General features: G+C 41.3%; 1 protein-coding gene across 1 annotated transcript in view; it reads left to right on the forward strand.

Moving 5' to 3' along the window:
* Positions 1-25,837, forward strand: part of NFS1 (NFS1 cysteine desulfurase) — a 38,782-nt gene that overhangs the window by 3,514 nt on the left and 9,431 nt on the right. Inside the window, exons 2-10 of the mRNA XM_073683710.1 lie at positions 4,066-4,142; positions 5,073-5,189; positions 6,970-7,053; positions 10,055-10,207; positions 10,299-10,392; positions 22,258-22,392; positions 23,412-23,569; positions 24,220-24,325; positions 25,734-25,815. Of these exons, the coding sequence (XP_073539811.1) occupies positions 4,066-4,142; positions 5,073-5,189; positions 6,970-7,053; positions 10,055-10,207; positions 10,299-10,392; positions 22,258-22,392; positions 23,412-23,569; positions 24,220-24,325; positions 25,734-25,815 (1,006 nt within the window). The remainder of the gene's footprint in view (positions 1-4,065; positions 4,143-5,072; positions 5,190-6,969; positions 7,054-10,054; positions 10,208-10,298; positions 10,393-22,257; positions 22,393-23,411; positions 23,570-24,219; positions 24,326-25,733; positions 25,816-25,837) is intronic.

The raw sequence follows: 25,837 nt of genomic DNA on the forward strand, positions 1-25,837 counted from the left end.
GTGTCACTTATGCTGACACTCCCCTATATACAGTATTAGCCCTCACATAGCCACCCTAAATATAGTATGAGCCCCTCATATACAGTATGGGCCCTCACATAGGCCCCTGTAGGGCTGTGGAGTCGGAGTCGGTGTCAATTTTGGTGGAGTCAGTCTGAATTGGAGTTGGTATAAAATGGACCGACTCCTAAAATATATAATAAATTGTGTACAGTACTACAATGCAGTATGTGCTGTAAATGTTTTCATAAGAATTTGGGAAGGTTATGAAATGTTCTATAAATGTCTGTTCTGTTCCTGATCTAAGAATCTCGGCTTTTAGTTGAGATGAATCTGTGCTGCACCTTATGTACACGCTCAGCAGTGAGGCAGGGCTGTAGAGTCAGTCGGTGGTTTGGCTTACCAACTCCACAGCCCTGGCCCCCTATGTACAGTATGGGCCCTCACATAGCCCCCTTATATACAGGCACACATCCTATACACATATACAAAAGTAAAAAAAACACACACACTCGCCTTGCTCCCGTTACCCTGGCACTCTGCTCCGGTGTCAGGAGCACTGGCTCTCCGTACAGCAGAAGTAAAGTAGTGACGTCATCGCGTCTGCCATCTCAGTCGCACACACTGATTGGTGGAGGAAGGAGCCAGCAGCTCCGCCCTCAACCAATGCATTCACTGCTATCTTCATCCTGAGGATGCAGATAGTGGTGATATTGGGACTCAGGCAGTGGGTGGCGGATGGCACTATTTTCAGCCCTTCGGCTGCCTCGGTCAGCAGACCAGACAGACAGATTTGGCCAGCTTTGCTACAGAGCTTTCTCAGACTTTAGATGGAGCTGTTTATTGCCTTGTCCGCCTTTGCTTGTAATGTGCTAAACTAGTATGATTAATTAAAGGGTTGTCCTGTCAAAAGTGATAAGGCTGCAGCCACTCTGTGTAACTGCAGACTTAGGAATCCCCCCAGCACAGGCACTTTGTGCTGTGGGGATTTGCCAGTATGAGACCCGGGACTGGAGGCTGTGTATGAGTTATACATACCCACGACCATTCAGCGCTGCCTCTCTCCATTCACTTGTATGGAGCGAGGCCCGCCCTGTCTAGTGATGTGGACGGACAGTGGGCGTGTCCAACTAGAAGGCATGGCCTCTCTCAATACAATGCTATTGGGCTTCAACGCTCTCACTTCAACACCTTGTCCAAGGTTCATGTGAGAGAAGGTTGGGCACAGCAACCACCTAATAGCGGCTGCTGATTGGCTGCAAGGCTCATGTGGCATAACAATGTCACACAAGTCCCGGCGCCAACAATACTGGAATGGCACCAGACACGAAGCGAGGATATGTTATTTTTGTTTTCCAAGGTACACTACTTATTTTAAAGCGCACCTGTCAGCAGGATTGTGCTCAGCAAACTACATACACTCTCAGGCGGGTGACATTACACTGATTAATATGATACCTCGGTTGATGAAATTCCTCCTGTGGTTATTATGTAATCTTTACTTTCAGTTTGGAGATAATGATATGCCCGTGCTCCAGGGCTGCCTGTGGTGGGCGCTCTATCTGGTGCTCTGCTTACATATTCATCTGTATGCTCTTATGACAGCTCACTATGCCTTCACTGACCTGCCTCCTATTTTACATAATGCATCTAGTAGTGCGGGGATAGGCAGGTCAGTGAAGGCACAGTAAACTGTCATAAGAGCATACAGATGAATATGTAAGCGGAGCACCAGATAGAGCCCACCCTACAGGCCGCCCCGGATCACGGGCATATCATTATCTCCAAACTGAAAGTAAAGATTACACAAGAACCACAGGATGGATTTCATCAACCAAGGTATCATATTAATCAGTGTAATGTCACCCACCTGACAGTGTATGTGGTTTACTGAGCACAATCCTGCTGACAGGTGCGCTTTAAAAAGAGTTTTTTTTTCAGGTAGTGGACAAGCCTTTAAATGGTTATTTCCATCTTCATAGATGGTTACTGTCAGAGTGCTGGTGAAAATAAGCAGTTTTGGAATCTAACTATTAAGATATTAAGTTTTTTTGTTTTCTTTATAGCTTGTTGCCTAGGAGACCGACCACTGCTGCCTAGATTGTAAGCACTACACTGATGCTGGTTGGGATTTGGGGATAACCGCATGCTGCAGCGATCCTGGCCAGCTTCAAAACAATGTTTATTTGCTCAATAGAAAACAGATTATAAGGCCTGCACACATCATATAATAATAATAATAATTTTTAGTTCTATAGCACCAACATATTCTGCAGCACTTTACATTTCAGGGTGGACTTGTACAGATAAAGACATAACAGAGTAAACCCATAATTCAACAGATACCAAGAGGCGTGAGGGCCTTGCTAGCAAGCTTACAATCTATGCAGAGGTGGTCGGTTTCCAAGGCAGCAAGTTATAAACAAAAGTGTTAATTTTTCAAGAACAGCAGAAAATTTTAATTCGCAGTCAATTGCATAACGTCTTGTTTTTACAAGCACTATCCAACAATAGCCATTTACGAAGGTGGGAATAACACTATAAAACAAGGCATATTATGTACTAAGCTGGCATAATGCTGAGAGATGTAGAAGGCAGAGCATTTATTAAACTTGGTTGCAGTTTTAGATGATACAGGTTATGAAATCGTAAGTTATTGGCAGGACATATATCTTGACATGACAATAGAAAATGAGGTTTATTGTGAAAGATGGCACAACATGTGACACTGATCTAATAAGAGTGTGCATGTTGTGAACTGCTGTGTACACTACACCGAGATAATATTTAGTAGTGAACTTCCTGACATTTAGCATCCAGCAAGTCTGACAGTCCATTATATAACTGCAGTAAAATGTAGGATTTCACCAAATCAAAAGTGGACTCAGTCAGTTAAGAAATTTCCTTGGTTCATGGCAGAACTCCACATTAATGATTAGCATGTGATAATCACACTGTGTGCATGATTACTAGGTAATTTGATTGTTGATGATTCATTTTATTATTGAACAACTACAGAGCCAGGGCTGTGGAGTCGGAGTCATGGCGTTGGAGCCCATTTTGGTGGAGTCGGTATAAAATGGACCAACTCCGACTCCTAAAATATATAATAAATTGGGTACAGTAGTTCAATGCAGTTTGTGGGGAATATTTTTTCATAAGAATTTGGGAAAGTTATGAAATGTCCTATAAATGTCTGTTCTATTCCTGATCTAAGGGTCTAGACTTTTAGCGGAGATGAATCTGTTCTACAGTAAATTTATCACTTAAACATGAGCCGTGTATGAGGGAGTCGGAGTCGTGGAAATTGAGGAGTCGGAGGTTTGGCTTACCGACTCCTCAGCCCTGTATAGGGCTGTCGGTCAATCCAAAAGGTTAATAAACCTGAATATTTAGGAAAGTAAAAGTGAGGTTTTGTGTTCCTTAGGAGAACATCTAGAAAGTTTACCGGAGAGGTTTCACATCCGGCAGTTGCACAAAACTTTGTTGTACAGTTGTGAATTTTTTTTTTTGTTAAAGAGGATGTCCACTACTTTGATATTGATGACAAATTCTTAGGACAGGCCATCAGAATAAGATTAATGAAAGGTGGATACCCGACATCCCCATCCATCAGCTGCTATTACCTCTGTCGGCAGCCAGATGTATACAGTGTATGGGAACAGAACAGCACAACGCCATATGGTGTTTAGTTGCCGCTGCAGGGTACTGCGGATCAGCTTTTAGTGAAAAAGAATAGGAGCTATTCTGCAGTACCAGCAGTGGCCACTAAATGCTGTATTCTGCTCCGTACACTATTTGCTCCTGGAAGGGATTACAGCTTCACTGCATGGGTCTCAGACCACCACCAATTTTATATTGATGACCTTTCCTATGTAATGGTTGATCAGTATAAAAGTAGTGGAATATCCATTTATACAATTGGGTAGGGAACACTAAATGCCGACTGCTCTCATTTTATAAAATGACACCGACAGCGTTGTCGGTAGTCACGTAACTCATGTAGCATAATTTGTAAATGATGGCATTTATTCTATTATGTGAATAACTTGTATTTCCTTACAGATTGGCAAAAAGAAAAGCTCTCCGAGAAGCCAGAGCACAGACCACTGTATATGGATGTACAAGCCACAAGTCCATTGGTAAGTTGCATCACGCCCTGCCTACAATCAATAGATGAATATTGTCCTAGGTTTGTTAAATATATAGTGAGCTATAATCTTAGCACTAGAGCATTTAAAGGGGATGAAGACATTTTGTCATGCTCACCACTGGCTCTTTCTACTCATGGCTGTAATATTTAAAATTATATATTTTTTTCTTTGATGATCTTGTTACTGAATTAGAAACCATTGTCCTACAGGTTGTGTTCAATATGTTTCCGTACTTATTTATTATAATAAAATATAGAATATTATTAATTAATAAGCAGATCAAACAAAACCTAGTCTGTTGATTGCTATAGTTTCTAACATTTCTGTTATCAGCCAGGACAGGTCTAATATACCGTGTGTTGCCTTGTATAGGGGCCCAGTTGGTTAGGGGGCGACGGCCACCTGCAAAGTAGCTTCCATCTGTCATTTAGATTGCTTGTAAGGGACTGAGATAATGAGTTTCATGGCTCACAATTATTAGGGAATTTCTGGAGATACAGAGGTGGGTGCTCTATAATGGGGTATTGGATAGTAAGAGGCCCATATTCTGTTCTTGCACATGGCCCTCTGCAGTTTGTGCTTGTCCCAGAGGTCTCCCTGTTACATTTCATCCATAAATTGTGATCAAAGCTGTCTGCTAGCTGCAAGGTCAGCACAACAAGCCATCATGACAGGCAATTTGCCCAAATATTCAGATCTTGTAAACTGTGGAGCAAGTTTAGGAAAGAGCTGTCGGAGGTGGTAGTCACATTAGTAAAATCAGATTTTCCAATTTCCAGACCTTATGTTAATATAATCTGTTGTTTATTGCATCATCTAATATTAGTGGCTGTTATTATATTCTGTATACCCTACCATGGTTTTAGCAGAAGGATGCGTTAGTCTTATGACCATTTTATATGCCACTTTCTCCTAAAGGATCCCAGAGTACTAGACCGTATGTTGCCTTATTTGGTGAATTATTATGGAAACCCTCACTCAAGAACTCATGCGTATGGTTGGGAGAGCGAGAAGGCGGTGGAAAAAGCAAGAGAGGTATTTGCTACAGCTGGTATAAGTAATCGGTTTAGGTTTTGTGAGTCATGCCTGCGGGAAAACAGATGATTTCCTTCTATTTCGATATTGATGAAGAAGTATCTTTAAGATAGGTGCTCATTGTCAGATTGGTGGGGTCTAGCACCCACATAACCAGTTGTTTGCAGCGGCAGCCGGACATGGCTCTTTATACTGTGTAGTGGCCTTTTTCAGGTACTTGCATCTCAGCTACTATTGAATTGAATGTAAGCTGCACTTTTCGAGGATGGCCGCAACACAGAGTTCGAGACATTGCATGGAATTATGCTTGCACACGGGAGGAAAAAAAGGACATAAAACCAACGTCCAAACTAAATACACCAGAAATTAATCTGGATGTATCCCTCCAAGTTTAAGAAAACTGCAACAAACAAGCTTATCACTTATCCTGAGGATAAGTGTTTAACTTATTGGTCGGTGGGAGTCCAACCGCTGGGACCCTCGCCAAACGGCAGATTGCTGAATTTTACTTCCAACGGGGCACTTTTATCCCTATTACAAAATGGAGCGGCAGATCAAATGCCCGACCACCACTCCATTCTATATGGGGCTGCCGTAAAAACTGGCAGCCCCTTAGGGAATGATTGGAGTAGAGGTCACACATGGTCTACTGCTGCTCCATTACAACGGGAATAAAGTTGCCTTGCACCGCAGGGGTTCAGCTCTCTGTAGGAGATCTGCAATTACACTATATACGGCTATACGGTATCATTGCGGTATATAGTGTACTCCATCAAATGGCCATAGCCTCAAGACCCCTGAGAAGACTAAAAAATAAAGTAAAAGGTAAAAAAAAAAATTTTTTTTTTTTAAATATATAAAAGTTTAAATCATCCCTTTTTTCTATACTCAAAAATAAAGAAATTAAAAATTTGGTATTGTCATGTCTGGAAAAAGTCCGATCTATCAAAATATAATTTTTTTTTAAACTGTATGTTAAACACGGAAAATAAAAAAAATAATCAATATGCTCTAACTGCCATTTTCCTAAAAAGATAATACAATAAAAAGCTATCAAAATGTTAATCTCATTGTGCAAAAACCAAGCCTTCATACAGCTCCATAGATGGAAAAATGAAAAAAAAAAGTTATGGGGATCAGAAAATCGCAGCACAATTATATATTAAGAAAAATCTTATAAGGTTGGTGCCACCAGTCGTACTAACCTTCAGAACTATATTGCCAGATCAATTTTACTGCACAATAAATGCTGTAAAAACTAAATACAAAAAACAATGGCGGAATTGCAATTTTTTTCACTATTTCACCCCACTTGGAATTGAAATGAATAATATGCTTCAAAAACGGCAACTTGTCAAACAAAAAATAAACAAGCTCTCATATGGCTACGTTGGCGGAAAATAAAAAAAAAAAGTTAAGGCTCTTGGAAATCGAGGAGGAAAAAAATTAAAGTGTAGAAACTAATAATATCTGAATGATTAAACGGTTAAAAAGTAATAATGTGCGTTAAAATTGCCAAAGAAACGTGGTGCAAGTAAAGTAAGCCAGCCATTAGGTAGAAGTTAAGACAAAACTTTCTTGCAAAATATACCAAATTTAACATATGGTGTGAACCACAGTGATAAATTTGGCACATTTGCAGACTGCCTGGCCATATTTATGCTGTCTAAATATTAGATAAAATTAGTAAATCTGCCACATTTTATTTTGTGGTTATTTAGTTCTTTCCTATATCACATTTTATAAGTATGTGAAATGAAATATATTGTTTCTTGTGCAGCAAGTGGCTTCCTTGATCGGAGCAGACCCCAGAGAGATCATTTTCACAAGTGGTGCAACTGAATCTAACAATCTGGCTCTCAAGGTAATTCTTCTTTTTGAGATGTAAGATGAGCAATACGCGATTAGTTTTATGTGTGTAGTCACAAGGGAAGGGGGGAGGCTTTTTTGATTGGAAATAGATATTGCACTTACATTTATCTTTTAAAACTAGATTAGATTTGGTATAAAAATAAAATGTCTGGTTGTATTTTTTATGATTTAAAGGGAATCTGTCAGTAGGATTAAATTATTGGCCCCATCATGATGCACCGAGTGCCTGTACTTGGTTTGAACAGTCATTCTGTGCTGACAGAGTCCCTTTAAAGGGAATCTGTCAGTATGATCAACCCTCCTAAGCCGTCTATATGGGCATGCAGGTGTTAGGAAGCTGAATAAAATGATACCTTGATATCTGTGATCCAATGTTTTATTCCAGAGAAATCCACATTTTTCTTAATATGTAAATGAACTGTTAAGATCTATTAGCCCGACATAGATCTTCCTGGGAATCTGCCTCCAGAGATTATTTTAAATGAAAGGAGGTGTTATCATTGTGAGACATGTAATGACTGACAATCCACTCTCCTGATCTCACTGCAAAGCTGTGTGTCATTATAACACAGTACACAGTGCCTGACTACAACTAACACTTTAGCTTTCCTGTCACACAGCTAGTGTGGTTCAAGAGACAGTACAGCAGAGCTAACAGCAACTACAGATGTGTTTGTAATGAGTCAAAGTTATGTTTTCCTCCCGCACTGTCTGCCTGTGAGATAGAAGCTGAAGAGGTGTTAGTTGAATCGGGCACTGTTCTGCAGCAGAGCTGACGGCACTATGAGCTGACAACTGCAGCTGTATATGTATTTGTAATGAGACACAGATTGGTTCTGCTGAGTATGATAACTGTCAGTCATTACATGTCTCACACTGACAATACCCTGTTTCTTTTAAAATAAGCTCTGGAGGCAGATTCTCACGGAGATCTATGTCTGGCCCATTGATCTTAACATCTCATTTATATTTTTAAAAAAACTCGGATTTCTCTGGAATAAGACATTGCATCGCAGATATCAAGGTATCATTTTGATCAGCTTCCTATCACCTGCATGCCCATATAGCATAGGAGTGTTGATCTTACTGACAGCTTCCTTTTAAAGGGACTCTGTCAGGACAGAATGACTGTTCAAACCAAGTACACTGCTCAAAAAAATAAAAATAAAGGGAACACTCAAATAACACATCCTAGATCTGATTGAATGAAATATTCTCATTGAATACTTTGTTCTGTACAAAGTTGAATGTGCTGACAAAATCAGATAAAAATCATCAATGGAAATCAAATTTATTAACCAATGGAGGGCTGGATTTGGAGTCACCCCCAAAATTAAAGTGGAAAAACACACTACAGGCTGATGCAACTTTGATGTAATGTCCTTAAAACAAGTCAAAATGAGGCTCAGTATTGTGTGTGGCCTCCACGTGCCTGTATGACCTCCCTACAATGTCTGGGCATGCTCCTGATGAGGTTGCGGATGGTCTCCTGTGGGATCTCCTCCCAGACCTGAACTAAAGCATCCGCCAACTCCTGGACAGTCTGTGATGCAACGTGACGTTGGTGGATGGAGCGAGACATATGTTCCAGATGTGCTCGGTCGGATTCAGGTCTGGGGAACGGGCGGGCCAGTCCATAGCTTCAATGCCTTCATATTGCAGGAACTGCTGACACACTCCAGCCACATGAGGTCTGGCATTGTCCTGCATTAGGAGGAGCCCAGGGCCAACCGCACCAGCATATGGTCTCACAAGGGGTCTGAGGATCTCATCTCTGTACCTAATGGCAGTCAGGCTACCTTTGGTGAGCATATGGAGGGCTGTGCGGCTCTCCAAAGAAATGCCACGCCACACTATTACTGACCCACTGCCAAACCAGTCATGCTGAAGGATGTTGCAGGCAGCAGATCACTCTCCACGGCGTCTCCAGACTCTGTAACATCTGTCACATGTGCTGAGTGTGAACCTGCTTTCATCTGTGAAGAGCAAAGTGCGCTAGTGGCGATTTTGCCAATCCTGGTGTTCTGTGGCAAATGCCAAGCGTCCTGCATGGTGTTGGGCTGTGAGCACAACCCCCATCTTTGGACGTCGGGCCCTCATACCACCCTCATGGAGTCGGTTTCTAACCGTTTGTGCAGACACATGCACATTTGTGACCTGCTGGAGGTCATTTTGCAAGGCTCTGGCAGTGCTCCTCCTGTTCCTCCTTGCACAAAGGAGGAGATAACGGTCCTGCTGCTGGGTTGTTGCCCTCCTATGGCTCCCTCCACATCTCCTGGTATCTGCTCCATGCTCTGGACACTGTGCTGACAGACACAGCTACCCTTCTTGCCACAGCTTGCACTGATGTGCCATCCTGGATGAACTGCACTACCTGAGCAACTTCTGTGGGTTGTACTGTAGACACAGCCTCATGCAACTGTACCTCTAGGGGTGAGAGCAATGGCAAAATGAAAAAGGGACCAGAACAACAGCCAAAAGGGATGAGAACAGAGAAATGGTCTGTGGTCACCACCTGCAGAACCGCTCCTTTATAGTGGTTGTCTTGCTAATTGCCTATCATTTCTACCAGTTGTCTGTTCCATTTGCACAACAGCAGGAGAAATTGATTCACATTCAGTGTTCCTTCATAACTGGACAGGTTGATTCCACAGAAGTGTTATTGACTTGGAGTTACATTGTGTTGTTTAAGTGTTCCCTTTATTTTTTTGAGCAGTGTACTTTGTGCTCCATGGTGAGGCCTATCATTTCAATACACCTTCACACCTGCTTGGTTTCCCTCAGTCTCCCCCCCCCCCCCCCCCCCCCCCTCTTCTTTAATTGACAGCTCTGGCTTCATAGGACCAGAAAAGGGTGGAGATAGATGGAATGTTTGGCCCCGTCGTGAAGCACCGAGTGGCTGTACTTGATTTCAACAGTCATTCTGTGCTGACAGTCCCATTAAGGTGCACTTATTTTTTTTAAACTGTGCATTTTTTGGCCGTGATTTGAAGGGTGTTGCCAGATTCTACAAGTCTCGCAAAAGACATATCATCACCACTCAGACTGAACATAAGTGTGTCCTGGATTCGTGCCGCTCGTTAGAAGCAGAAGGATTCCAAGTAACTTACCTTCCTGTCGAGAAGAATGGGCTCTTGGATTTAAAGGTGATCTTTGATTTACTTTTTTCCTGCATTTTATGCATTATAATTACAAATTGGATTCTCACTTAGGAGTAAACATAATCATTTTCTTAAGGTTCTAGAAGAAGCCATTCGGCCAGATACAAGCCTGGTGTCTGTCATGGCTGTGAACAATGAAATTGGAGTGAAGCAACCTATAGCTGACATAGGTAAATGTCAACATTCTGTAATTATGATCAAATAAATGGCAACAATGAACGCTTTATTCATTGTGACACCAAGAGCTAGTTAATATTAGCTCAGGTTTGTTCTTCAGGCCGCATGCTGTTTATTACATATGAATGTTTGTCTATAATGTGAACCTATGTAGATGAGATGTCATACAACCACATTTTCGTGATTGTTGAAATGACATTCAGGACTAAGTGTTTGTTTTTTTTTGTCTTCTCTATTCAAGAGCTATAACTTTTTTTATTTTTCCATCAATATAACTGCATGAGGGTTTGATTTAATAATAATAATAATTAATTTTTATTTCTATAGTGCCAACATATTCCGCAGCACTTTACATTTTAGAGAGGAATTGTAACAGACAATAAAAGACATTGCAGAAGAGCAATAGTTACCTAAATTAACAGATACCAGGAAGAGAGAGGGCCCTGCTCGCAAGCTTACAATCTATGAGGAAATAGGGGAGACATGAAAGGTGGATGCTAACCATTGCTTGTATTGTATGGTCAACCATCAATGTAATAGGGTATTCATTTTTGAGGGTCGTTTTGTACTTTTTTTTAGTGACTATTTCAGGTACATATAACTTATTGAATAACTTTCATTAACTTTTAGGCGGGTGAGTGATAAAAGGAAAAAGCAATTTCCCTATTATTTTTTCATATATTTTTTTTACACCATGGGTTGTGTGGTAAAAATAACATTAACTTTTTTCCATGAGTTGAAAAAGTTGTAGTGATACCAAATTTCACGCTGAAGACATCAGTTTACATGCACTTAGGATAAAGTCATACTCCAAATTATTCCCTCCGCAGATTCCATGTCACCAAACTATTATTTAATTTGTTTATGACACCACTGAACACCAAGTCACAAATGATGGCCAGTCACTCAAAAATGTCAAAATGACAAATATATACTCTATTAGTTTATCAATCTATAAAAGTGGGTCATACGAAAAAGAGGTGTCATACTCCACAGGAGAGAAATAGTATGAAGGAGACTCAACACAAAGCAGAACAGCCAAAAAGTGGTTCATTTTATTAATAGATTGTAGGCTCCACCAATACGATAGTATAGCTAAAAAAGTGAAGTAAAATATCAAATGGGAGAGCCTATACAAATATAACCCTGAAAGCTGGGACAGACAGCATTTACAGAGCAAGATGCTACTGTCCAGCCATCGAATGACTTGTATAGAGAAGTGCTGTTACATGTGTACTATACACGTAGTGTGCAAAGCTGGATGTAGCAGAGATGTGTCTGTCTGATGTAGCAAATTCACATCACACATCTGTCTCCGCTGTCAGTCAACCAGCAGAGCTGCACCAGGCAGAAAGAACAGCAGAGGAGACATGTACTGCAAGTGCACTGATACACCCACCAGTGCACTTGCAGCTGAATTTGTATAAATATAGAACAAAGATTTCTCAACAATGGTGCAACAAATCTGGGAATTGTGGCACACTGACCTATACAGCAGTACTTGACAAATTCCCTTTTAAAGCTTAGGTGCACATGGGTCTTCATAATGGACAATGACACCAAATTTACTTCCGAATTGTGGCAGAATGGCTTCAAGGGAACGCACTTGGGCTATGTGCCCATGATGCAGAAATGTTCCAGATTTTTCCTGAGCGTTTCTGCATCTCCCTGGCAGAAAAAACGCATGCGGATTGTACATGCGGATTTTACATGTGTTTTTCCTGCCAGGGACAAGCGTAAGTGAAGTGTTTTCTGCATGCGGGTTGTCAAGTGCTTTCAAAGCGATTTTAGCATCACTTGGAAAGTGCTTGACCACTTGGTCACACTATATAAATCCATGCAACCGGCATGGATTTATATAGTGTGACCGAAAGAATGGTAAAAAATAAATATTATACTTACCTTCTGATGGTCCCCGGTGCCCTTGTCTCGGCTCGCCGGCAGCTCGCGGTAGACTAAAGGACCTGCCGACGTCAGCGGTCACGTGACCCGTCGCATGACTAAATGATGTCACCGCAGATCCTTCTAGTCTACCACGAGCTGCCGGCAAGCCGAGACAAGGACACCGGGGGCCATCAGAAGGTAAGTATAATATTTATTTTTTATTTTATTCTTTTTTTTTACAAGTACTATGGTACCTGGGTCCGGAGGAGAGTCTCCTCTTCTCCAGACCCGGGTACCATCCGCACATTGAAACGCATGTAATCCGTATGTACAGATGCAGTGATGCGGATTCCATGCGTTCCAATGCAAGTCAATGGCGCCGAAAACGCCGCATTTACGCAAAATAATTGGTAGTGCTGCGGATTTTTCCGCAATGATAATCCGCAGCGGAAATTTCCGCAGCATGTGCACACCACATGCGGATTATCATTGGGGAACAAGGCAGACCTTCTACCATGCGTTTAAGCGTTTCTGCAGCATAATTGCTGCTGCGGAAATGCTTAAAAAACGCATAGTGGGCACACAGCCTTACTTGGTTTCTTGCTTTAGCCTTCATAAAATCCTTGCTTTATCTGCTGCAGATGTGCTAATCCTCTTGATGAGCTGTGAGTAACTCTGCCTACACCACTGATTTGACAGCTTTCTACCTACAATGTGCATAGACAGAAAGCTGACAATCAATGGGTGATTGTGGGAGCTCATAAATATGAAGGATTACATAGCAGGACCTCATCATTACGAAGGGGTAAAGGAGCTGCAGTGTTTTATTAGTGCTACAACAATATGCACAGAAAGTGACCCAGTGATTGAATCCTGATCTCTATTCTTACTTTATGCTGATTTCAGATGGGGCAGCTAAAACTTGGTGACAGATTCTTTAAGGATAATAAAATCGGGGTGGTCATCACAAAGCTTTGACCTCAATTCCCTAGAATATTTATGGACAGAAATGGTAAAATTGTATGCTGGCAAGGAAGTCTACAAATCTGACTCAGTCACACCAGTTCTGTCAGGAGGAATAGGCCAAAATTCCAGCAGCTTCTTGTGAGAAGCTTGTGGAAGGCTTCCCAAAACGTCTGGCCCAAGCTAGACGATTTAAAGGTAATGCTAAAACTTATGAGAGGGCAATGTGATGATATAAATAAAAGATGTAATAAATCATTATCTCTAGTATTATTCTTTACAAATAAGTAGGGACATGTACATACAATAAAAACAATACAATGAATCACATTTCAACAGTTACAGGAGGCGTGAGGGCCCTGCTCGCAAGCTTACAATCTATATGGAAATGGAGGGACATAATAGGTAGAACATGGTCATCAGCCAGGATCTGTCTAAGTGCCGTTACCATGTGCTATTTGGTGCATGGAGGATGTGGAGACAGATGAATAGGCAGGAGCAGATTAAGATTAACATTTAGGAGGGAACAGGGGAGAATTAGGTTAGTGAGTTGAGGTGATAGGCTTGTCTAAAAACATGGGGGCTAGATATTAGTCAGATAATTAGGGCTAGTGCATTCCAGAAAACTGGCGCAGCACGAGAGAAGTCTTGGAGACAGAGGTGTAAAAATAAACATTATTATTATTATTATTATGAGGATCGGATTAAGGAGGATGTTAGTCTTAGATCAGTTGCACAATGGAGTGCACAGGAGGGGCGATAGAAATGAGGAAAGAGATATAGGGCAGTGCAGAACTGTGGAGAGATTTGTGGGTGAGAGAGATGAGTTTGTATTGTATTCTGTATCCATATGGCTTTGTGAGGGCTTGTATATTTATTTTATCTACACAGCTGTGGGGTATATATCAAATTTGTTTTTTTTTTTCGTATTTTTTTTTATTGTTTTTACGTGTTTTTTTTTTTCACTTTATATACAATTTGTTTTAAGCAATGTATTTGTAGTTCCTATGAAACAACAATCTGTGATTCTTTGAATGCTTACACAATGCTTTGGAGTACATTGAAATTCCAAAGTATTATTGTCTAATATTACAAAAATGACAGGCAATATTAAGACTGTCTCGTGGTTATACTCAGGCATCCAGATGCCATGGTAGAGCATTGGCTCCAGTGGTCGAATTGCAAGTTGCTGATAGCCACAGAGAGAGTCTCCTCCCTCTGTTAACTCCTTATGTCGCAGTCATTAGTTAACCAAGCTGATCCAGGCCACACACAGTGCTCAGTCCCTTTCTGTTTTGTCCCTGCTTGCCGCAGTGTGTAGGCAAGATGAGCGAGGGAAAACCCCGGCATCACAATGCCCAAGATGTCTTTTCGTATCGTTAGGGAAGGCAGTACGTTCAGGACTTGAAAAGGTAGTGGAGTGACTTGAATGGATGAATATCTTTGTTCTTTTTCCTGGTGCCTACAAATGTGGCTCACGTATTTCATCCGAGTTTGTGTTGTCATACAGCATCAGATCACATTCTGACGTATATTTTTCAATACATCACTTTTGAACAAAGAGAGAACACTATATACAGTATATTACAGTTTTGATCACATGAGTTGATGACTGTGCTCTGGAAAGACTGGTTTATTGACATTTACTCTAAACTCCTCCCTCTCTACAGGTGTTTAATCACCCTAGCACTAAACATGGCTGATTAACCCCTCTCATCACTTTGTGTGCTGGAACATTTTTCCTATACTTTTTATTACTGGAGCTAACAATCTCCGTGCTACATATCTCCCCTCCAGTACTTTGCTAGTGACTTTGTCACAATATACACTGCTCAAAAAAATAAAGGGAACACTCAAATAACACATCCTAGATCTGAATGAATGAAATATTCTCATTGAATACTTTGTTCTGTACAAAGTTGAATGTGCTGACAACAAAATCAGATAAAAATCATCAATGGAAATCAAATTTATTAACCAATGGAGGCCTGGATTTGGCGTCACCCCCAAAATTAAAGTGGAAAAACACACTACAGGCTGATCCAACTTTGATGTAATGTCCTTAAAACAAGTCAAAATGAGGCTCAGTATTGTGTGTGGCCTCCACGTGCCCGTATGACCTCCCTACAACGCCTGGGCATGCTCCTGATGAGGTTGCGGATGGTGTCCTGTGGGATTTCCTCCCAGACCCGGACTAAAGCATCCGCCAACGCCTGGACAGTCTGTGGTGCAACGTGACGTTGGTGGATGGAGCAAGACATGATGTCCCAGATGTGCTCAATCGGATTCAGGTCTGGGGAACGGGCGGGCCAGTCCATAGCTTCAAAGCCTTCATCTTGCAGGAACTGCTGACACTCTTCAGCCACATGAGGTCTGGCATTGTCCTGCATTAGGAGGAACCCAGGGCCAACCGCACCAGCATATGGTCTCACAAGGGGTCTGAGGATCTCATCTCGGTACCTAATGGCAGTCAGGCTACCTCTGGCGAGCACATGGAGGGCTGTGCGGCCCTCCAAAGAAATGCCACCCCACACAATTACTGACCCACTGCCAAACCGGTCATGCTGAAGGATGTTGCAGGCAGCAGATCGCTCTCCACGGCGTCTCCAGACTCTGTCACGTCTGTCACATGTGCTCAGTGTGAACCTGCTTTCATCTGTGAAGAGCACAGGGCGCCAGTGGCGACTTTGCCAATCCTGGTGTTCTGTGGCAAATGCCAAGCGTCCTGCACGGTGTTGGGCTGTGAGCACAACCCCCATCTGTGGACGTCTGGCCCTCATACCACCCTCATGGAGTCGGTTTCTAACCGTTTGTGCAGACACATGCACATTTGTGACCTGCTGGAGGTCATTTTGCAGGGCTCTGGCAGTGCTCCTCCTGTTCCTCCTTGCACAAAGGCGGAGGTAGCGATCCTGCTGCTGGTTTGTTGCCCTCCTATGGCCCCCTCCACGTCTCCTGGTGTACTGGCCTGTCTCCTGGTAGCGCCTCCAGCTTCTGGACACTACACTGACAGACAGCAAACCTTCTTGCCACAGCTCGCATTGATGTGCCATCCTGGATGAGCTGCACTACCTGAGCAACGTCTGTGGGTTGTGGAGTCCGTCTCATGCTACCACGAGTGTGAAAGCACAACCAACATTCAAAAGTAACCAAAACATCATCCAGAAGGCATTGGTACTGAGATGTGGTCTGTGGTCCCCACCTGCAGAACCACTCCTTTACTGAGTGCGTCTTGATAATTGCCAATAATTTCCATCTATTGTCTATTCCATTTGCACAACAGCATATGAAATTGATTGTCAATCAGTGTTGCTTCCTAAGTGGACAGTTTGATTTCACAGAAGTTTGATTTACTTGGAGTTATATTCTGTTGTTTAAGTGTTCCCTTTTATTTTTTTGAGCAATGTATATATGTATATATTCAAGTCCAAAAGTTTTGGCACCCTTGAAATTGTTCTAGAAAATGAAGTATTTCTCCCAGAAAATTACTGTAATTACCATACAGTGGTGGCCAAAAGTATTGGCACCCCTGCAATTCTGTCAGATAATACTCAGTTTCTTCCTGAAAATGATTGCAATCACAAATTCTTTGGTCTTATTATCTTCATTTAATTTGCTTGCAAGGAAAAAACACAAAAGAGAATGAAGCAAAAATCAAATCCTTGATCATTTCACACAAAACTCCAAAAATGGTCCAGACAAAAGTATTGGCACCCTCAGCCTAATACTTGGTTGCACAACCTTTAGCCAAATCAACTGCGAACAACCGCTTCCGGTAACCATCAATGAGTTTCTTACAATGCTCTGCTGTAATTGTAGACCATTCTTCTTTGGCAAACTGCTCCAGGTCCCTGATATTTGAAGGGTGCCTTCTCCAAACTGCCATTTTGAGATCTCTCCACAGGTGTTCTATGGGATTCAGGTCTGGACTCATTGCTGGCCACCTTAGAAGTCTCCAGTGCTTTCTCTAAAACCATTTTATAGTGCTTTTGGAAGTGTGTTTTTGGTCATTGTCCTGCTGGAAGACCCATGACCTCTGAGGGAGACCCAGCTTTCTCACACTGGGCCCTACATTATGCTGCAAAATTTGTTGGTAGTCTTCAGACTTCATAATGCCATGCTCACGGTCAAGCCGTCCAGTGCCAGAGGCAGCAAAGCGACCCCAAAACATCATGGAACCTCCGCCATGTTTGACTGTAGGGACCGTGTTCTTTTCTTTGAATGCCTCTTTTTTTTTCCTGTACACTCTATGTTGATGCTTTTTCCCAAAAAGCTCTACTTTTGTCTCATCTGACCAGAGAACATTCTTCCAAAACGTTTTAGGCTTTCTCAGGTAAGTTTTGGCAAAATCCAGCCTGGCTTTTTTATGTCTCGGGGTAAGAAGTGGGGTCTTCCTGGGTATCCTACCATACAGTCCCTTTTCATTCATACGCCGACGGATAGTACGGGTTGACACTGTTGTACCCTCGGACTGCAGGGCAGCTTGAACTTGTTTGGATGTTAGTCGAGGTTCTTTATACACCATCCGCACAATCTTGCGTTGAAATCTCTCGTCAATTTTTCTTTTCCGTCCACATCTAGGGAGGTTAGCCACAGTGCCATGGGCTTTAAACTTCTTGATGACACTGCGCACGGAAGACACAGGAACATTCAGGTCTTTGGAGATGGACTTGTAGCCTTGAGATTGCTCATGCTTCCTGACAATTTGGTTTCTCAAGTCCTCAGACAGTTCTTTGGTCTTCTTTCTTTTCTCAATGCTCAATGTGGTACACACAAGGACACAGGACAGAGGTTGAGTCAACTTTAATCCATGTTAACTGGCTGCAAGTGTGATTTAGTTATTGCCAACACCTGTTAGGTGCCACAGGTAAGTTACAGGTGCTGTTAATTACACGAATTAGAGAAGCATCACATGATTTTTCAAACAGTGCCAATACTTTTGTCCACCCCCTTTTTTAGGTTTGGTATGGAATTATATCCAATTTGGCTTTAGGACAATTCTTTTTGTGATTTTTCATTGAAGACAAATTAAATGAAGATAATAATACCAAAGAATTTGTGATTGCAATCATTTTCAGGAAGAAACTGATTATTATCTGACAGAATTGCAGGGGTGCGAATACTTTTGGCCACCACTGTATTTTGTTATACACATGTGTTTCCTTTTGTGTGTATTGGAACAACACAAAAAAAACTGAGAAAAAAAGGCAAATTGTACATAGTTTAACACCGAACCCCAAAAATGAACCAGACATAATTGTTGGCATCCTTAACTTAATATTTGGTTGCACACCCTGTGGAATAAATAACTGCACTCACTTCCTATAGCCATCAACAAAGCTTCTTACACCTCTCAATTGAAATTTCGGACCACTCTTTTTTTGCAAACTACTCCAGGTCTCTCATATTTAAAGGGTGCCATCTCCCAACAGCAATTTTAAGAACACTCCACAGGTGTTCAATGGGATTTAGATCCAGACTCATTGCTGGTCACTTCAGAACTCTCCAGCGCTTTGTTTACATCCATTTTTGGGTCATTGTCCTGCTGGAAGACCCATGACCTAGGAAGCAAACCCATCTTTCTGACCAGGCTCTATGTTGCAACCCAAAATCGTTTGGTAATCAAATTTCATGATGCCTTGCACACAGTTAAGGCACCCAGTGCCAGAGGCTGCAAATCAACCCCAAAAAATCTTTGAACCTCCACCATATTTGACTGTAAGTACTGTGTTCTTTTCTTTGTAGACCTTATTCCGTCTTAAGTAAACAGTAGAATGATGTGTTTTACCTAAAAGCTCTTGGTCTCATCTGTCCACAAGACTCTTTCCAGAAGGATTTTGGCTTACTCGCGTACATTTTGGCAAACGGCAGTCTAGCTTTTTTATGTCTTTGTTAGCAGTTGGGTCCTCCTGGGTCTCCTGCCATAGCATTTAATTTCATTAAAATATTGATGGATAGTTTACTCTGATAATGATGTACCCTGAGCCTGCAGGACAGCTTGGATTTCTTTGGAACTTGATTGGGGCTGCTTATCCACCATCTGGACTATCTTGCAATTCAACTTTATCAATTTTCCTCTGCCATCCATGTCCAGGGGGATTAGCTAGAGTGTCATGGCTCGTAAACGTCTTGATTTATGTTGCTCAACGTGGACAAAGGAACATCAAGATCTTTGGAGATGGACTTGTAACCTTGAGATTGTTGATATTTTTCCTCAGATAGTTCTCTTCTCCTCTTCCTGTTCTCCATGCTTAGTCTTACACACACTGATGCACAATGCAACGATTGAGTCAACTTCTCCCATTTTTATCTGGTTTCAGGTGTGATTTTCATATTACCGACACCTGTTACTTGCCACAAGTGAGTTTGAACGAGCATCACATGCTTGAAACAAAGTTGTTTACCCACAATTTTGGAACGGTGCCAACAATTTTGTCCCTCCCATTTTTGGGGATTTTGTGTGAAATAATGTCCAATTTGCCATTTTTTCTCTATTATTTTGTGTTGTTCCAATACACACAGAAGAAATGCATGTATAGCAAAACATGTGTATTTGCAATAATTTTCTGGGAAGAATACTTCATTTTCTGGAACAATTTCAAGGATGCCTACATTTTCGGCCATGACTGTATGTATGTATACACTATCCACAAAAAGTTAAGGATATTTGGCTTTCGGACGAAAGGCACATTTAAGGGAGGTGAGAGGCACCCAAGTGTCACATCAGACCATTCGAAACAGTTTACATAAGTGTGGTCTGCCTGCTAGACGACCTGCAAGGTGTACCTGACCACACCACTAGGCACAGGCGTTATCGTCTGGCATGGACCAGGGAGCATCTAAGTAGGACAAGGGACCAGTGGGCTTCAGTGCTGTTCAGTGATGAAAGTTGATTCACGCTGAGCAGAAATGATGGCCGCCACTGATGTTGGAGACTTCAAAGAGAACGCTAAGCATGAGCCGCTGTTGTCACCAGAAGAGCCATTGGTGGTCACGGTGGTGGTGATAGTGTGGGCAGGTGTGTAGTCAATGCCGAACTACCCTACAGTTTTGTGAATGGTACAGTGACAAGCCACCACTTGAATAACCACATTAATCCAGTCATTGTGCCTCTGCATGAACAACACAGGCCTAATTTCATCTTCATGGACAACCATGCTCCAGCTCATTGAGGTCGCATCATTAGGGAACGGCTGCTGGAGACTGAGGTACCTCAAATGGAGTGGCCTGCACTTTCTCCAAACCGGAATCTCATAGAAAACCTATAGGATCAGCTGAGTCACTGTGTAGAGCCTCGTAACTCTGTAACCCAGAACCTCAATGACCTGAGGGCCTCCCTTCAAGAAGATTGGGATGCCATGCCTCAGCAGGCAATAACTCAATTTGTGAACAGCCTGAGATGTCGTTGTCAAGCTGTAATTGATGCTCAAGGCCACTTGACAAGTTATTGAGATATTGACATTTTTCTTGGTATACCCACCACTGTTGTTGGCTTTTTGTTTCAATAAATAGTTTGAGATGAGGAAATCACCACTGCATTCTTCCACTTAAATGCCCTACTTTCAACATAAATTCTCACTGTAGTGTGAGCCTTTTACTTTTTTTCCATAAATTTCGCCCGAAAGCCAAATATCCCTAACTTTTTGTGGGTAGTAAATTTTCTCTTTTTTTTCCCTTTCAATTAGCATTGTACTGTACTTAGAACATATGTACAGGTGCATCTCAATAAATTAGAATATCAAAAAATTTATTTATTTCAGTTCTTCAATACAAAAAGTGAAACTCATATATTATATAGAGTCATTACAAACAGTGACCTATTTCAAGTGTTTATTTCTGTTAATGTTGATGATTATGGCTTACAGCCAATGAAAATACAAAAGTCATTATCTCAGTAAATTAGAATACTTTATAACAGCTTGAAAAATGTTTTTAAATTCCAAAATGTTGGCCTACTGAAATGTATGTTCAGTAAATGCACTCAGTACTTGGTCGGGGCTCCTTTTGCATCAATTACTGCATCAATGCGGCGTGGCATGGAGGTGATCAGCCTGTGGCACTGCTGAGGTGTTATGGAAGCCCAGGTTGCTTTGATAGCAGCCTTCAGCTCTTCTACATTGTTGGGTCTGGTGTCTCTCATCTTCCTCTTGACAATACCCCATAGATTCTCTATGGGGTTAAGTTCAGGCGAGTTTGCTGGCCAATCAAGCACAGTGATACTGTTGTTTGTAAACCAGGTATTGGTACTTTTGGCAGTGTGGACAGGTGCCTAGTCCTGCTGGAGATTGACATTTCCAGCTCCAAAAAGCTTGTTGGCAGAGGGAAGCATGAAGTGCTCTAAAATTTCCTGGTAGACGGCTGCGCTGACTTTGGTCTTGATAAAACACAGTGGACCTACAGCAGCAGATGACATGGCTCCCCAAACCATCACTGATTGTGGAAACTTCACACTAGACCTCAAGCAGCTTGGATTGTGGCCTCTCCACTCTTCCTCCAGACTCTGGGATCTTGATTTCCAAATGAAAATTGGAACTCTGGAACCTTGTGGAGTGTGTCAATGACTGCCTTCTGGACATCTGTCAAGTCAGCAGTCTTCCCTATGATTGTGGAGCCTACTGAAACAGACTAAGGGACCTTTTTAAACGCTTAGGAGGTGTTTTTTGTTAATTATTTTAATTTACTGAGATAATGACTTTTGTGTTTTCATTGACTGTAAGCCACAATAGTCAACATTAACAGAAATGAACACTTGAAATAGATCACTCTGTTTGTAATGACTCTATATAATATGAGTTTCACTTTTTGTATTGAAGAACTGAAATAAATTAACTTTTTGATGATTTTCGAATTTAGTGAGATGCACCTGTACATAAATAGCGATCATCAACTCATCATGTATATAGCTGGGCGCTATTTACATTTTAGTGGGGTTAGTATTGTGGTATTTCCTAATCAAATTAATTGACTTAAAACCTAAAATCTCAACCTGGGCTACTTTTTTTTGTCTTTAGGTTATCTTTGCAGCTCCAGAAAAGTCTTCTTTCACACAGATGCTGCACAAGCTGTAGGCAAGGTACAACTGAATGTGAATCAAATGAAGATTGACCTAATGAGCATAAGTGCACATAAGATTTATGGTCCTAAAGGTATGCAGTTCTTGTGCTGTGTAATTATTAGCATAGATATCCTTTCTGACAAGGGACTCTAACTTTGCCACTTCGGTTACAACACCACTCCATGTAATAGTGTGTGTGGTGTGTGTGGGGGGGTGTTATTGAGGCTTTGATAATTAAAAATTGTCTTTTATTAAAGTATAAGTCCACACAAATTTATAATAAATTTTGACAGGTGTTAGTTGATCATCACCACTGAAACTCCAATTACATTTTATGGCAATTAAAGGGGAGCGATAATCACTTGCCAGACACATTGGGTTTAACTCATCGACAAGTAAAACTAGTCAGATAATAATTGAACCCATCTGTTTCTGGTGTTCCCCAATTAGCAACTCTCATAAACGTTGCAATCCACAGATACTATTAGAATTTATGTATTTATTTTATAGACATCCGATGTCCAGCTTAATTTTGGGTAAAATGCTGCCATTGTAATTTAAGTGACTTTTTATTTTTCGTGGAGTTGACTTTTTTGGCATCTGAAATTGAATCTATCAGCATGGTTTTGCTCTGTAATCCGATAGCAGCTTGTTGAAAGCATAGAGACCCTGATTCCAACGATGTATCACTTACTGGTCTGCATGTTGTCATATTAATAAAATCACTGTTTTCTCTGTTGCAGATCTAGCAGTTCTCTAAACACTGAGCCCTGTATAACTCCGCCCCCACCATTGAGTGGCAGCTTTCTGTATACACTGTGCATAGGCAGTGGGGGCGGAGTTACACAGCAGGAGGACTACATGGCATGTGAAAACTAGTCCTCCAGTGATAATCTCTTGATGATAAAACACTGATTTTATTGAAACTGCAACAAGCAGCCCAGTACGTCACACATTGCTGGAATCAGGGTTTCTGTATTTATATCATGCTGGTCTCTGATTACATAGGAAAAATCTGCTGACAGATTCCCCTTAACTCATGACATGTTAAGATACCTTTTTACCTAGATAATTAAGAATTGATATATATTTCTTATATTAACGCTTCAGGTATAGGGGCCATTTATGTTCGTCGGCGACCTAGAGTAAGATTGGAGCCCCTAATCAGTGGTGGAGGGCAGGAGAGAGGTCTGAGATCTGGGACAGTACCAGCTCCACTCACTGTTGGGTTTGGTGCAGCATGTGAAGTAGCTGAACAGGAGCTGGAGGTAACTGATCAGTAGTAATTTATGTGCAGTGTTTATATTTCTAGTTACAGCATATGATTGGTCATTAAAGTGGATCTGTCATTAGATTGTGACTTTTATGTTAGGGCAACATACTATGGCGATAGGTCTGCTCTCCTACTAGCTAAAGGACACACAACATCTTGTGCTGATTGGTAATAGGTGTGATCAGAGAATACAGCAGACACGTAGTTTGGTTGTGGTGTGGCCTCCCCAGCGGTGACTACCGGCTGCCTGCTGAGCGTATATACATAGCAGCGTGGCAATCACTGTGATGACGGGGTTCCACTCCTGAATACACCAGACTATAAACTCTGTGTTTGATGTGTTCTTTCATTGCTCTTATTAGCTACAAGGCTCAATATTCTTGTGCTGTTTGGCTAATAGGAGTGGGCTTGTCCCTATATTATGCTGCGCTTTATATTGGGCAGTCCAGTCTGATGACAGAACCTATTTAAAACTACAAGAAACAAGAGTGAAAAATAAAATGTGTAATTTACAAGAATGACAGAATAAAAGGTATTGTCCGCTACATCCAGATCATGCTTGGTACCGATATTTTTTAATTCTTTGTTTCTGTTAGCTTTTTATTATGGTAGTGTTGTCATTTGAGTATATCTGTATTCCCACAGTATGACCACAAGAGAATCAGCTATTTGTCTCAGAGGCTGGTTAAGAACATTATGAACAATGTGCCAGAAGTTGTCTTGAATGGTGATCCCGTGCAACGGTATCCAGGTATAAAGTTGGGACATGATTTGAGATATTATTTAATTAAAGGGAACCTGTCACATTCTTGTACATGCAGTCTGATCTGTGAACAGCATGGTGTAAAGAAGGTGAAGCTGAGCAGAAATATACCTTTATATAGGTTTGTTAGATAATTTTGTGTTTTATTTCTTGAAATCTTTGGTTGAATGCATACGAGTGCAGTGAGCAGTCCTACTAGTGATTTACAGCTACTTCTTCATGCACCATCGTACAGGAAAGCTTGCCACTCACTGAATAGTACCGTCCACTGGACTCGTATACAAATATCAGGGATTTCAATGAATAAAATACAAGTTTTACTGAAACTTTTCCCACAAAATGTGTAGTAACCTCTTAAACGGCTCTCTGACTTTGATGCCGGCAGATGATGGCTGGATTATTCAGTCACCATCCGCCTCTAACCTGTTAAATCTCGGGGAGCACACTGTTCTAATTGCCCATCCACACTGTCCCCATTGGGGCTCACACTCTAATTTCCCCATCGGTGTGTCTTTTTAGTGTGGGAGGAAACCATAGTACCCCAGGGAGCACATACAAACTACTTTGCAGACCCCATTGCTGGAAATCAACAGTGCTAACCACTGCGTAGAGCCATGCATCAGTGCACATGATCAGGTTTTTAAAGCACCACTCCACTTTTTTTTTTTTTAATTTTACTGCTGGAGTGGTGCTTTAAAGTAAACCATGAATGAAATAATTGTTGAATGTGGGTATGGTACCAATTGTGACCTAAAGCTGACTTAAATAGTACCTGTAGATTTTAATTTTTATCACGTATATCAATAGCACACATGAAGATAATAAACGCTGTAATGTATCTTCTCAAAGATATCTGCTTCTTTCTTCTTCTTGACTTATTATTTTCACAATTCTCAATTTACGGGTAAAATATGTCTCCAATGAATACAGACTTCCCCATTACTAAGATAGGAGATGACAGTTGGTGCTTATAAAGTTCTATGGAGAACTGTAACTGTCATTTCAGGAGAACTTGCAGCAGAGTTTGTGCCTCTCTAGCTCCTCTCTTCATTGAATGTTAAAAGCACCAATTGTCACCACCTATCTCAGTAATGTGAAAAACTGTCTTCACTTAATAAATATTTTACCTATAAATTGAGTGTGAAAGATTAATCCAGGAAGAGAAAGAAGCAGATTTCTATGATAATTCATGAGATATATTACAAAGGTGCTTATTTTCATGTGTACTATTGATTTATGAAATAAAGAATAAGTCATTTTAATTTTTAAGTCCTAAGTTTGCTTACATGCACGCACAGCCCCCAATAAAATAAAGCTTTACAACATATTTTTTTTGCATCTTGTGTTAAGATGCATGGTATATGATACATATATCTAACATACATTTCCTCTTTAGGTTGTATAAACCTTTCTTTTGCCTACGTCGAGGGTGAGAGTTTGCTGATGGCTTTAAAAGATGTTGCACTTTCATCTGGAAGGTACGGCAGAACATAGACAACA

Source organism: Phyllobates terribilis, unplaced genomic scaffold (genome assembly GCF_046119375.1).
Source record: "Phyllobates terribilis strain yellow unplaced genomic scaffold, ASM4611937v1 Scaffold_5__5_contigs__length_657084704, whole genome shotgun sequence".
In the NCBI taxonomy this organism is placed as follows: Eukaryota; Metazoa; Chordata; class Amphibia; order Anura; family Dendrobatidae; genus Phyllobates; species Phyllobates terribilis.